The 14,853-nt window shown below is 43.3% G+C and overlaps 1 protein-coding gene across 1 annotated transcript in view; it reads right to left on the bottom strand.

Moving 5' to 3' along the window:
• Window positions 1-14,853, bottom strand: part of LOC121925982 (EGF-like and EMI domain-containing protein 1) — a 292,397-nt gene that overhangs the window by 64,279 nt on the left and 213,265 nt on the right. Inside the window, exon 5 of the mRNA XM_042458538.1 lies at window positions 3,849-3,971. Within this exon, the coding sequence (XP_042314472.1) occupies window positions 3,849-3,971 (123 nt within the window). The remainder of the gene's footprint in view (window positions 1-3,848; window positions 3,972-14,853) is intronic.

Below are 14,853 nucleotides of genomic sequence, written 5' to 3'. Positions count from 1 at the left end.
TCAATGCATTTAAGAATTTCAAGGCAACATGTGACTGCCTCATTACAGCTGTTTTTTTTATACAATTTAAAGTTTTGTTTTTTGTTTGCTTGCTTTATATCCCACCTTCTTCCAAATGGAACTCAAAGTAGCTTGCAATATAAACTAAAACAGAGCATCTAAAACAATATGGAGTACAAAAGTTCGAAAGCATTAAACCATCAGACCATTTTAAAAATTACTTTTAAGGCAATGTAAAAAAACAATTAAAACACAGAGAATACATACAGAAAACAGCATGCTAATTGCACATCCCTATTCAGTTCAGACTGAAGGTCTCTTTAAAATGGAAGTTCTTTTTCTGCCAAAGGAAACAGAAGAAAGGGGCCAATTCAACTGTCCCTCCTCTAATTTGACTGTTAAAGTTGTGGCTGAAAAAGCCCTACAGGGCTCGGGGGCAAGCTGTTTAGGAGACTGTATTCTCCCTTAGAATCCTGCCTCAGTTTAAAGATCTTCAGTGATTCTCTGTTTAGTCTTACCACTTTCGGAGGCAGATGTAATGAAGATGGAAGAAAAGGCTTTCTCAATGGCTTCTTCCAGGCTCTGAAACTCCCTGCCAAGGGCAAATAGAAGTTGGCCCTCTCTGTGTTGTTCTGTCATTAGCAGAGGAAATAATTTTTATTTAGATAGGTCTTTAGCATGTAGGATATTAGAATCATAGAGTTGGAAGGGACCATAAGAAACATCTAGTTCAATTCTCAGCCATGTAGGAATACAAAATTCCAGCAATCCTATAAGAGGCCCATCCAAACTCTGCTTAAAGACTTCCAAGGATGGAGAGTCCACCACTCTCAAAGGCAGTTGAACAGCTCTTTAAAAGTCAACAACTTCCACCCCACCATCAACATCAGCCTAGAACTATCTATTGAACAAGTTCACTTTCTGGACACCACAGTACAGCTACAAAATGGACAGATAAGCACCACACTATATCGCAAAACCACAGACCACTACACATACTTACATGCCTCAAGCTTCCACCCTGAACACACCACTAGATACATAGTCTTCAGCCAAGCCCTCTGATACAATTGCATCTGCTAAGACCCACAAGACAGGGATGCGGAACTCAAGGAATTACAACAAGTATTCCTCAACTACAGCACCCACCACATGTAGTGAATAAACAAATAAAGGTGTGTATCCAGGACTGATATATTACAGAACAAATTGAAGAAGGAAAGTGACAGAACCCCACTAGTGGTCACATACACCTCCCAATTGGGACCACTCAGGTGCATCATCAATGAACTACAACCTCGCAGTGGCAGAGCCAGCTTGCTTTCATTGTCCCTTTCCCTCAAATTTCTGAGGATGGGAGCTAGATATTGCTTTCTAATACTGTTATATAATTGACAATGTAGCAGGTAACTTTAGGTGCCCCATATATACAGAGTCTATCAAGAAAAGGGAAATCCTGGTATCTTCCTTGAATCACATTTGAATCCCTTTGCTCAAGGCGAAGTTTGGCAAAAGCCTTCCGATGTTCTCTTTTCATAAGGAAAAACAGATATTTTTCTTCCTGGAAGAGCGTTTTGGCCCTTGATAGCCATTTCAAGGATTTTACTGAGGCCAGAGCAGCTAGATCTAATTGTGCTCTAATGTCAAGCACTCTTTGTTTAAACAGACCTTTACTTGCCTGCAGACAGCCTCCAAACATCAAACAGGTACTCACTTACAGGACAACACATGACACAGATAGCAACACAGGTACTAAGTCTTGCCCACACATTTATCCAGGAAACTTTGCCCACACATTTATCCAGGAAATGTCATCACAAGACCTAAAGGTATCACCCATAATGTTAGGAGGAACTTCATGTGCTCATCCTCCAATGTGATCTATGCTATACTGTATCAGCTATGCCCTTCGGCACTCTGCATTGGGCAAACAGGCCAGTCCCTGCACCAGAAATTGACATAAATCAGACATTAGGAATGGGAATACACAAAAACTAGTGGCAGAACATTTCAGTCTCCCTGGGCATTCCATTTCAGACCTCAGAATAGTGGTCACTGAACAGAAGAGCTACAAAGGTAGATTGGAAAGAGAAACAGAACTGGAATTCATCCATCTACAGTCCCTCAGCAATGGACTGAACAAAGACAATGGTTTCTTGACACACTACACACACATCGTCATGGAGGTGCCCTACATTCACCTATTCCCCTCACCACAGGCTAGTCCCATTGCAAAACTAGATCTGCCAGTTCATCTCCATGCACAAAGATCAGTTTCCTATGTCTTTGTGCACTAACAACCACCGTTAAAACTGGAACTGTAACTTCATTTCCATACACAAAAGATTTGCAATTTGAATTGACATCTTCATATACCAGTGGCATATATATGTCTGTGCCTGGCTTTCACTCCACCAAATGCATTTGAGGAAGTAGACTGAAAACCCTGTATAGACTGACCTGAAAGGCTGGCCTGGGGACAGAGTTGCTGTGTAGATTCCTGATGATGCACACTCTACTCCACCACCACAACCCCCGGGTGCCCTGATGCCATGTCTAGCTCCAGATGGCATGCAGGAACACGATGTGCCTCCGGCGCTGCATCCATATAACCATACTGCCATGGCTATGGTGCTCTTTCGAGGGTGTAAAAAGGAGCCACTTTTTTGGCTCTTTTTTGCATCCTTGGAAGGCTGGATCAAGGCTGCAGAATGAGGTTGCTGCGGCCCCAATACAGGTGAAGAAGGGGCAGCTGGAGGCTGCCCCTTCAGGGCTATTTATACAGCCCCTGAAGTCTACAAAAGTTCATGCTGCCAATTTCTTTATTTCACTTAGTCTCAAAGGTGCTACAAGATCTCTCTATCGATTCTATAGACCAGGGGTAGGCAACCTGCGGCCCGCGGGCCAGATGCAGCCCGGCAAGGCCTTGGGACCGGCCCCCGGCCTGGTCCTAACACCGATTGCCGCTGGGGCCTTTGGGGGGCAATTGTCTATAGAAGCCTCAGAAACATGCATTTATATTAACATTTTTTAAAAAATCAGCAATTTTTTTCACGTGTCCTCCATTTTTTTTAAAAAAGTGTCTTCTATTTGAAAATTTTGTCCTACATTTGTCCTGGTTTATTTATATATTTAATTTTTTTTTAAAAAAATATTTAATTATTTATTTTTTGGCTTCGGCCCCCCCAGTTGTCTGAGGGACAGCAACCCGGCCCCCGGCTCAAAAAGGTTGCCTACCCCTGCTATAGACTAACACGGCTATATTGTTGAATTCTAGCTCTTTAAATGGTTTAATTGAAAAAGTAGAAAAGTTGGGTCCCACTCCAGGAGGAAAGTAACATATAAATGGAAAGAATCAATGAATGAATCTCTTTTCTTGTAGTTTGGGTCTGATTGGGTCTAGTCTATGGGTTAGTAGGGAAGAAGTTCACAAGAAGATCATTTACATCTTCAGAAGATGTACCTCTGTGTGTTTTTCATGTAAACTGAGTTATAGTTGAGCACAGTCCTGTTTCTTTTTTAATGACAGATTTTTAATGTTTAGTGCTATTAGTTTTCATTCCTGTTAGTCACTTGTGAGTACCATTCTTTTCTTTTTGCAGGAAGCCGAGATATAAATTTAACAAATAATACTGAAAAATTCCTATATCTACACATTCAGTATCAAAACTGAGGAAACTGTTCAAACTTTATCCACAGTCTGAAGTGTCCTTCCTTCACGCTGGTGCTTTATAAACCAGATGCAAGTTTACATTTGTATACTGAAGTCAACAATTGATTTCCAAAAAGCAAAGCCTGTCTCTCCATTCAGCGTGTTCCCATGCAAAGGTCACCACACAGATTGTTACCTTCACATGATTTCTTGTCTTCCCCCAGTTTCTGGCCAACTGGACATTTACAGTAGAAACTGCCGATGGTATTGCAGCATTGGTCTTGACAACCTCCATTCTCGAGTGTGCATTCATTCACATCTACAAAGAAAAATGAATTTTTAATGAAGTTAAACTCAACAAATATTACTTATACATTATCATCATCTTATAGAGGTTTTATAAAGTATTTTATCCTATCTGTCAGGCTATGTACTTTCACAGAGACTAACAATTCTAAAAGTAGCCTTGTTTACTCTGAAAGGCAGCCTTTACTAGCACAGGATCACATAACTGACTGATCCTGATGAGTGGTTAGCTAGGTATTTGCTGCCGTAGCAGCATCAGCTATCATTGGTATTACTGCTCTGGAGCCTTGTTTCCACTGTCCTAGTCCAGCACTTCATATCAACATTAAACTTGTTTGTCTCTTGAAGATCTGTGCAATTCATGCAGCATAAAATCATGATTTAAATCACTGAAGAGTTTTCAGATCCCTTTTAAATCTGATTTCTTATTCTAGAGTCAATATGATTCCTAATTATTTCAATAATAATTTATTGTGGGTTAGCAATTTAAAGGAGTCTGAATGCTACTTAGGAGGATAATCCAAAGCCTTTCGTGTACATCTTACTAACAATCAGGGAATTCTGCCTAACTAAAGGAAAACAAGAGGAGGCAAGATTGAATTGATTTATTTCACAAATAATGACTATGCAAGATAATTTACTTAGAATTGCAATCCTATACACCAGAGTCTTGATTATCCATCCTTCGGTCATCTGACATTCCGGATTATCCGACGTCGCGGCTGCTTGGGGGTATGGCTGTAGACATTTCCATGCCCCTGACACGCCCCCAAACACATTCCCAAACAAAAAATGTTATTAGTGCAATGTTACTGCAACGTTACTTTTACTGTTACTGCAATAAAACTTCAATACATTTGCAATTCATAGTAATTTCAAGGCTTTTCTCGAACCCTCCAGATTATCCAACATTTTTGGCTATCCAATTATCAGCTCGCCCGTTTATGTTGGATAATTGAGATTCTACTGTATATTCTTACCTGGGAACAAGCCTTCCTGAACTCAATGGAATTTACTTCTGAACAGAAATGTACAAAATAATGTACCTATGCCCAGAAGTTGGGGAAGCAAGAACTAATAGTCAAATAAATGTAATGAAAAGTCAATAACTATAGGCATAATCTGTAAAAAATAAATTAGTCCCTGATGTAACAATCAAACATGATTTGCAAGGTCTGGTAAAAATGGTTGTTGTTGCTGTGTGCCTTCAAGTCTTTTTTTTACTTATAGCACCCCTAAGATGACTCTCTCACAGGGTTTTATTGGCAGAATTTGTTCAGATGTGGTTTGCCATTGCTTTGCTCTGGGGCTGAGCAATTGTGACTTCTCCAATATCACTCTGTGGGTTTCCATGGCTGGTTCGGGATTTGAACCCTGGTTCCCAAAGTAGTTGTGCAATGGGTGACCACTATGCTACACTCATACAATTTTGTAAATGTGGGCTCATTCAATTTTGCCATTTCTTTCATTCTTCCTTGTTTCAAAAGAGTAGAAATCCAGTAGCTTCTAGTTGCAATAAAGCATAGTTGTGTTTTTTTTTAACTGAGAACAGTAAATTGAGGTTTTTGCCCCATATCCTGTTCACATTCCAGAAGACAAAGCCTATAATCTACAATCAATGCATTACATGTCCCCCAAGTGTACATTTATATAACCACTTGGCCATTCTTTCTTCTAGAAGTAAATATTTTTTTATTGGACCTGCATATTTTCAATAGAAAAAAGGAAGAAATTATTGTATAACTGCTTGCTTAGAAATCTCACCACCCTGGAGATTCCAATCCCCCCTTAAGAAATTGTGATAAGTTGTTAACTTGGCCTCTGTCTCAGCGACCACACTCGTAGGGCTAACTTATTCCATGAACCATAATAAGCTGACTTTGGTGAATGTCATAGCTCACTGGGCTTGTAATAAACTACTGGGGTGGAATAAGCTCTCCTAAAGCATTCAGATTCTCAGTTTAACAACCCATAAACAAAGTGCCAATCAGTTCAAGTGGTGCCTATTGACTACTCTACTGTGGTTGTGACACATGATAGCAGACTGGGCAAAAGACTGAAGCCCACAACTATTATATGAATGGTTTGGTCTAATAATGAAGAAATCACGTGATAATTCATTATTCCTGTAAACAGGTTATACATCTATTTAAAATGCTAAATTTACCATCAAACTTACTCAAATTAGTGCAGTTTTCATAGGCATGTTTGTTTAAGCATGAAAATGAAAGTAAGGGATAGAAGGAATCTAGCAGCACCTATGAGACTAAATGATTTATTTTAACATGAGCTTTTGGATTTCATTACACAATATACAATGCAGAAGCACTGCTGATCCCACAGCCCACATGAGGAAGTGGATTGTAATCTACAAAATTTCATGATAAATTGATATAAGTGATTCTTAGATGCTAGGATAAACAGAAAAGAATTTGCTTTACACTTAAACTAAAGTAATGACAACATTAGGTAGGATTCCTTAAGAAGAGCTTTCTAAAAGTGAGGTGTGACCACTCAAAAAAACTGTCCAGTCACTACTGTCTTTATTTCAGATGGCCAAGGGATCCAAATAAATTAGTATATCAGTGGGTGGGTGGATTGATACGGGAGAATGTATTGTACTGCAGCTGAAATTACATGCTGAAGGCAATCTGGAGTCTAGCATCAAGCATACCCCAAAGGATAAAACAATGCCAAAGCTTTTGCTTCTATAGTGTTTTAAAGGCACAAAAATGTTCTTGGTCTTAAATGATATGGTGAGGTTTTCTAATTGCTTTAAAAAATGCAGCCAATCCAAAGCAAAGTTCCAAATATCTGGAACTGTTTCTCAGGGCATCTGGCTGAATGCTGTGCAACTATGCTACTTTTTCTATTGCAGTAATTTTTTTGCCATAGGTGCAACCTACCATGGTGTAAGAAATGGCACTCCAGATAGCATATTATTTTCCTTGTGTTTCCTCTTTTTCTATAGAAAAAAGTAAGTTATACTTCTAATCCAACTTGTTGCTGGGTTTTTGAGACAGTGAAATTGGCATTTCTGTTTCCAGAAACTTTATCTCAGTGGCCCTGGAACGGGCCTGTAGCGTTCCAAAAGGGAACATTTTGGGGATGCTCGGCAACAGGGAATGGATTTTTACTGCACAATAGGAACACTGCAGCCGCAGCCGCCGCCAAGCGTCCCCGTCCCATTCCAGATTCATGGCAGCAGCAGCGTTCCTGCTGTGCAGTAAAATCCATTCCCCGCCGCTGAGCGTCCCCAGAACATTCCCTTTTGGAACGCTACAGGCCTGTTCCAGGGCCACTGTGATAAACTTCCAGTATCTGTGTAAAGATGTCAGTACAAAGCACTTTATGCAGGCTGAATTACCCACAACTAAAAAGCACACACCCATCATTGTCCTGTGTAGAAGTAAAGGCCTCTGGAGAAGCATCAAGATATAGCAAATATACTATACAACAGTATTCTTCATATAACAGAAGAAGTGGCATGCATCAGTGTATTTCAGCTGAAATAGACACTACAGGGCAGTTGCCTTGGTTTAGTGTTGAAAGCAAGCAATAGCTAGCCTCGGGTTCACACATTCTTCCTCTTTCACGTTAGAGGGTAGGAAACCAAGGGCTTCCACATTATGTTTTGAATAAATTAGTTTCCTGCTAAATTTCAGCTTGAGGAACTGGGGGCTATGCTGTGATTGCTTCAAGCAAAACAGGATCAAACTGGTTTCACATCCTGGATTAATAGCTTGCCACACTTGTAATAAACCACAGTGTCCTGAATTTAGATGTAACATGAAACTGTAGTTCAGTCAAAAACTAAAACAAAACCTTTGGGGCTTGACAGACTGCCACTAAGGGGCGGCTTCCAGCCGCCCCTTTTCTAGCTGAATTGGAGCCACAGCAAACTCATGCCACTGTCCCAATCTGACCTTTGAAGAGCACAAAAAGGAGCCACAAAAAGCAGCTCCTTTTTGTGCCCTCAAATGGACACCATAGCCATGGCAGCATGACTAGGTTTCTCATAGGTTTCATCCTCCCCAATCCATTTTCATTTTCTTCTACTACAAGGGGAGGGGTTCAAAGGGCCTCTTACCGACGGCCGAAAGGCAGGCAGGGGGACAGAGTCAGACTGTAGCATCCTCACAAGGCATGGCCGACTCCGCCCCCATGACGCCCTGATGGCGTGCGCCATTCCACATGGTCTGCATCCAGATCCTTGGTGCTGATCATCTGGATGCAGACCATGTGGAATGGCACACGCCTCAGGGCACCATGGGGGCGGAGTCAACCATGCATTATGAGGATGCACATCCCAACTCTGTCCCCATGCCTGCCTTTCAGGCCAGTCTAAAGGGCTTTGAACCCCTCCCTTGTATGTAGAAGAAAATGAAAATGGATTGGGGAGGATGAAACCTAGGGATCATTCTCATAACACTAAGCTTTAAACACAACAAAACATCTATTCAAGTGTTTTTTTTGGCACTCAAGACTAAGCATGAGAACAGGTTCCAGGACAAGAACATAACATGGAGTGTAGGATGATTCGGATGTGGGTCAGAAGCCCTAAATTTGCACACAAGGGAAAACAAAGTCCTATTTGCTTGAAATTGCAGTCCTTCTGGATTCAGAATGGGAGTATAAGCAGGAACAATGCAATAAAAAATACACAACCTTTTGACTAAGTTTTAAAAAAAAACAAACACTGCAATGCTTGCACACTAGATATTAAAGTAAATGTAGTTCAGCATGTTTGTAACTTTATCCAGTAAGCAGCATTTCATGGCTTGTAGATGTGATTCAATTAAACAAAGCAAACAACAATAATATTCCTTTTAGATCTTACATAAGAAGACACAGAATCAAGCTTTTTCTTCTAACATCGTGCTCTAAAAAACATTTTTTCACCTAAAGGTAGAAAAATCAGAACTAATTATGAAGCCTTTCTTATAATCAGGAGTTTCCAGTATGCAATTACTCCTCTCAGTCAGAGCGTACTTCCTTTATATTTTACTGGAATTTTAAATCGTCCGAATATTCCAAATTAGTCATGAGACAGGATTTTGGGTGATAGATATGGTATTTGATATGATATGGCTTGGTAGGTACTACAGCAGCAGATAAACAGGTTTTGAGAAATCATTAAGTAAATTGCTTCCTATTTACCCCAGATAATCATTTATTTGGGCTGCAGGGAATGTGCCACCCACATTGGGGAATAGGTGATGGCACTACTGCTAGGCAGAGAGGCCCAGCAAACAGTCATCTATCAGAGCAGAGTTTTTGGGATAATGGCATACCATTTTATGAAACAGTCTTCTGGAGAGATGAGCCAACTCCCCACACACTGGTCTCTTGTTTGAATATATGTGGATTCTCTTTTGAGGACTAATTGGGTACGTTTAAATGTTTTGTTATGTTGTTTTTTTTATTGAAGTTGGTGCACTATGTCTCATTCTCTCCCCTCCCCTCCCCCTCAACGTTTAGTTGCTGCAGGCTCTCCACTCCATGGCCAATCCAGAGAAGAGAGTATTGAGGAAGGCATTTGGCTGTTATCCCATGACCACACACAGAACACTGAAATCATCTGCCAAGACATCGCATGATCTTGGAAGTCTCAGTGGATGGTTCAAAGACATTTGTGTTAATCTGAAAAATCAGTATGCAAAGAGTACTTACGGCAGCTTTGAAACGACTGAAAGAAACTGGCACCATGAGCTTTCCTAGATTTGAGTCTGCTTTCTCTGATGCATGATGCATCCATGGATGACGTCATTGTCTAACAATGCCCCCCACAAAATGTTCAGTAAATGGCCATGGACTGGGTGCTTCAGTAGCTAAATTGAGTCCTGGGGGATACTTAGCTGATTCATGCTTGAAGAAAACAGCAAGCATGTGAGCAATTCCTTTCCCATGCAAGAAATTATTTGAAAACTGAGCAGTTTTCGAAGTCCATTTGGGACTTAAATTAGTTCAGTCAAAAACATTTAAAAAAAAATTTAATAATAGCGGGAACCGGAACCCACACTCTACAACGCCCCCTGGCCTTCACGAACGGGAAACACGCCGACGCTGACAGCCGCGCCAGGACGAACCCCTTGCCGGCGGCCTCCCCAGGGTTTCGAGGTGCGCATCTGCGCACACGCCCGGAGTGCCGCCACAGGACTGGGAACAACCCTTGGGACTGGACTATCCTGGCTTGGCTTTGACGGCAGTTTTTGGTGGGCGAGGGCCCTTAAAGGACCATCATGGGGGGAAGTTTGGGAGGAAGCCCCCATGGTGAGAGCGGCGGGGAATAAAAGCCGGGGAACGGACCACCCGACACCCCTGCTGCCTTAACAAACGCCGGGAGACTAAACGACGACGCTGCCCGGACGCAGACTGCACCCCTTTGACCGGCCCAGGACTTGGGGAAAACACGCAGTTGCGGAGCTTCGCAATGCGCAGCTCTGTCGGGGTGGGAGGGTTGGTTAGCCTGGGACATAGGATGCCTACAGTGGCTGCCCTTGCTCCATTAGCTGCCATAGAGGGGTTTGGGGGAGTAGGGATGCGGGTGATGCCTGGCCAGGATGTCAATCTGGAGGGCGGAGCTCATATGAGGTTTGTGGGGCAGGGGGAGGTATTGGCGGTGGAGAAGGGACTGCGTTCCAGGGGAAGGGGGAGATAAGCATCTATATTATCCGCCTTCCTGTCCCTCTCCCAACCTAAGGAATCTGAGGGTTCTTCTCCAGCCGTGCCACAAAACCCTGTCGGCTCCTGTGCAAATGCAAGGTTAATTAACACAAAGCCCAACATTCCATCCAGGATATCCTGGAGGACTCTAAGTGTGACCTGGCTGCATTACGAACCTGGCTGGGGCTGAAGGGATCTAGTGTGGGCTTCAGGCCCTGCTGCTGGATTTCTCGGTGAAGACCAATCGCAGGTTAGGTGGGCGGGGGGGGGTGTGTGCCTGGTACAAACAGGAAACAAAAACATCGTTTCCTCACCGGAACACATCCGACAGACCTCCTATAATCGAGTGTATTTTACTACCCTAAAGGCTAGGACATTGTCTTGGGGATTCGCTAGTGTATCGCCACCCCTGCATTAGCGGACCTCCTTAAACGAGCGACAAGCTGGTCGCTGAGTGATGTTGGAGACAACCCAGGCTTTCTTGTCCTGGTGATTTCAACATTCTCCTCACGGCAGCAAATGTTCCACCCGGTGCGGCTCGGGAATTCATGGAGACCATAGCGGCCATGGGCGTCCAGCTGAATATCAGGGTCCCACGCATTGTGCGGGTAATATCTCCGATTTGGTCTTTCTGTTCGGATGCGGAAAATCCGTGGTGGAAATAGCTAATATTTTCCCCATGTCAGGAGGATCAATTCCTGTAGAGGTGAGAATAACAAGGCTTCTATCTACCGATCCCCGGGGTGGGGACCGGTTTTAGAGGATTTCCACCCTCTAAGGCGATGGAACATAGAGGTTTCCAGGAAGCCCTAGAAGGGGCTCATGTTGAGATGACGGCGATCTGTTGACGCCACTCAAACCGGTATTTGGAATAACCGGTCTTTCTGGGGCTAATACACAGAATCGCTCCAAACGTCCTCTCAGGCCGCTAAATCAACGTAAGCCCTGTATAACGGAAGATCTCCGGGCGAGGAAACGGGTCCTTGCGACGATTAAGAACCGTGCGGAAACACCTTGCTTAGACGACAGACTCTCCTAGAACCACTGTTTAAAGGAAGAAGGAAGGCAATACGAGCAACAAAGACTTGTTCTATGGTGCTCGTATTGCGTCCGCGGAGTCAAATCGTCCGGCAGAGGTTTTCAGGTTGTCACGGGCTAATCAGCTCCCTCACTCCTTGTGAACCAGATTTCTTAATGAACCTTCTAAGACTGCTGTGACCTGTTTAATGACTTTTTGGGATAAAAAACTTCTCGCATAAGCGAAGGTCTGAACGCCGATATTATGCAAGCTAGGTAGAGTGTCCAGAGCCTATTCCGCGACTATGTAACTGGATCAGTTTGAGTTGGTGAGTACCGAGATGTGGACAAGATCTTGGAAGTGTTCGGAAAAAACCTGCTCTTGATCCCTGCCCCTCTGGTTAGCGGCCGAGGGGGAACGTGTTAAAACGTATTGTTTTACACGGATAATTAACACCTCTTGAGGGATGGCGATTTCCATCGACTTAATTGGCCATTGTAAACCGATCTAAGAAGCCCTCCTGAAAACCCCTGGTACATAATACACTCTTACCCGGGATATACAACGCGCCTCATTAAATTACGAAATTTCCGGGTTACGAAGAAAAAAACTTAATTAATTATTTCCGGGTTAAGAAGGTTTATACCGGTTGCGAAAAACGCCGGCGCTATTTTAAATGGAGCCCGGCGAGCACGCTTTTTCCCCATTAGCGCCTATGGCAATTTCGGCTAACGAAAGAACTCCGGTTACGAAAATGGCGCGGAACGAATTAATTTTCGTAACCCGGGGGAGATGTAATATCGCCTGTTCGCTGCTACATTTTGGGAAGGTGATCGAGAGGGCGGTTTGCGATCAGCTTCAGACGGTCTTTTGAATGAAACGATTATCTGGGCCCATTTCAAACTGCTTTCGGGCGGTCACGGGTTGAGACGCCATAGGTCGCCTTGGTCGATTTATCTCCGTCTGAGCATCGACAGGGAAGCGTGTCCCTGTTGGGCTCTTGGCATTCAATCAGAAGGCTTTCCAACCATAGACCATGTATTCTTCTGTGGGTCGCCTGGCTGAAGGTGGGAATCGGTGGGCACTGTTGCTCCATTGGTTCGTTCCACATCTCTGGGAAGGTCCAATGGTGCAGCTGGGAGAACGTGTGCTACACGAGCGGGCCATTAAAACTGGGGGTCCTCAAGGAGCCATTCTGCTCCCCTTATTTAACATTTACATAAACCGCTGGGAGGATCATCCGGAGACAATGGGCGAGGGGTTATCAGTACGCTGATGACACCCAAATTATTTTTTCTCTATGTCTCCGTGAGAGCAAGTGACTGGGATGGCGTCCTCCCTCGTGCTGTTCTGGAGTCAGTAATGGGCTGGATGATGAAAAAACCGACTCAAACTAATCAGAGAAAACGGATATAGGATATTTACTAGTATAGGTTCCCTCCTCGTCCATCAAGGAATGCGGTGTTCCACCTTCCATGAACGGGGTCAGTCTCCCTTGAAGGGACTCTGTGCGCAGTCTGGAGTGCTTTTGACTCGCGCTTCATTGACTGTTCAGGTGAATGGACGGTCAAGAACACTTTTACCAGCTCCGGCTGATTCCCAGCTGCGCCATACCTGGACCGGAGGGAACTAGAAACTGTTTTTACTGCTTGGTAACTTCAAGAATTGGGACTTCTGCAATGTACTCTACATGGGGCAACCCTTATAACCTAACTTCAGGAAGCTCAAATGGTACAGAATATGGAGCCCGGTGTCACTGCGTATCCAGGACAGCCACATAAACACCTGTGCTTAAAGATATTACTTACACTGCTGCCCATGTCCCGCTTAGTCAATATAAGGCGTTGGTTAAATATCACCTAAAAGCCCTAAAAGGCTTGGGCCCAGGGTACTAAAGGAACCAGCCTCTCCCCGCACAACCCCTTCGCACCCTCAAAACATAGGGCAGCATTGCTGAAGTGCTGGGGCCAGGTTAATTCTATCTACCAATCTAGAGGGCCTTTTCACAAACAGCTGCCCCAGCCTTTGAATAACTCTGCCCACAAAGAGCTTCCGTATCTAACAACAATCTCAACACCCTGGCCCATTTAGGAAGGACTCAAAAACCCCTATTCAAGCAGGCATTCCCGATTAAATATCCTGCGGGCCTCACTCCTACTTCGTGGCCATGGAGATGGGTAACGGGGCTTTTATTGTTTTTTAGACTATGTATTGTTGATGTTTATGTTTTTAACTTTGTATTCAATTGACACCTGTTTTGCACATCTTTTAAGCGCCTGATCTTTTGGAAGGGCGGGATTAAATAAGATTTTTTTTATATTATTATTTATTCGCACAAAATTAATGTATGGCATTTTCGCTTAAAAACCAGCCTAATCTGCTGCACTGGACTTTAGTTTGAACTTTTTAAAGAACATCACCCACATTGCTTATTTGGGGGATAGAATTCAGGAATCCTGGCTACCCCTTCCAAGTTCAGACTTAATCCAGAGCGGCTTCACCACCCCTCGAAATAGAAGCCATCAGCTGCCACAGGGTGAATGACATTCTTGACTTGATAGTTCTACCTGTTGAGCCACCAATACCCAATGGACTGAAGAAGGTGTGCATATAAAGCATATCATTTTTTGTTTTCCCTTCCTTTTTCTCACTATGCAACCCATACAAGATGCATTCATAGCTGCCTTTCATAATATGTGAGGGATATTCAAAGATAGGCAGGATTTACATCCAGCCCAATGAATAAGCCAAAAAGTAAACCAAAAAGCACTGCAAAAATCTGCAGTTTGCCTGTGCCTCCTTAGATTCCTAGTGCCTTGAAAGCTATCGCCCCTAGTATATCAGGAAACAAGAGGGAAGCTGCAGCTTGCTGTCTGGACTTTCCTGATTAAGTAGCAGATGGCACCAAAGAAGAAAACAGTCAGTGCTAGATTATACATTTTGGCCCCTGCCAACTTCCTCCTTCACTCACAGCAAGATCCCTTAACTTTCTTGCCCCGATATTCATTACAGGGGAGGGGGGAGCCAACAAAAAACACTAAATGGAGCAGTCTGTCCTGTTAAAAAACAGGTTACTTTACTGGATCCAGGGATAAAATATAAATGGTTGGCTACCTTTGAAGGGTAGCTTGCACTTATAAATACCTAAGGAGGCTCATATAGAAGTGAAGAAGTCTCATAGAACCAAATATTGTTGTTGTCGCTACTGCTT

This window comes from Sceloporus undulatus, chromosome 3 (genome assembly GCF_019175285.1).
Source record: "Sceloporus undulatus isolate JIND9_A2432 ecotype Alabama chromosome 3, SceUnd_v1.1, whole genome shotgun sequence".
Lineage (NCBI taxonomy): Eukaryota > Metazoa > Chordata > Lepidosauria > Squamata > Phrynosomatidae > Sceloporus > Sceloporus undulatus.
This window is presented reverse-complemented; position numbering and strand designations above follow the sequence as displayed.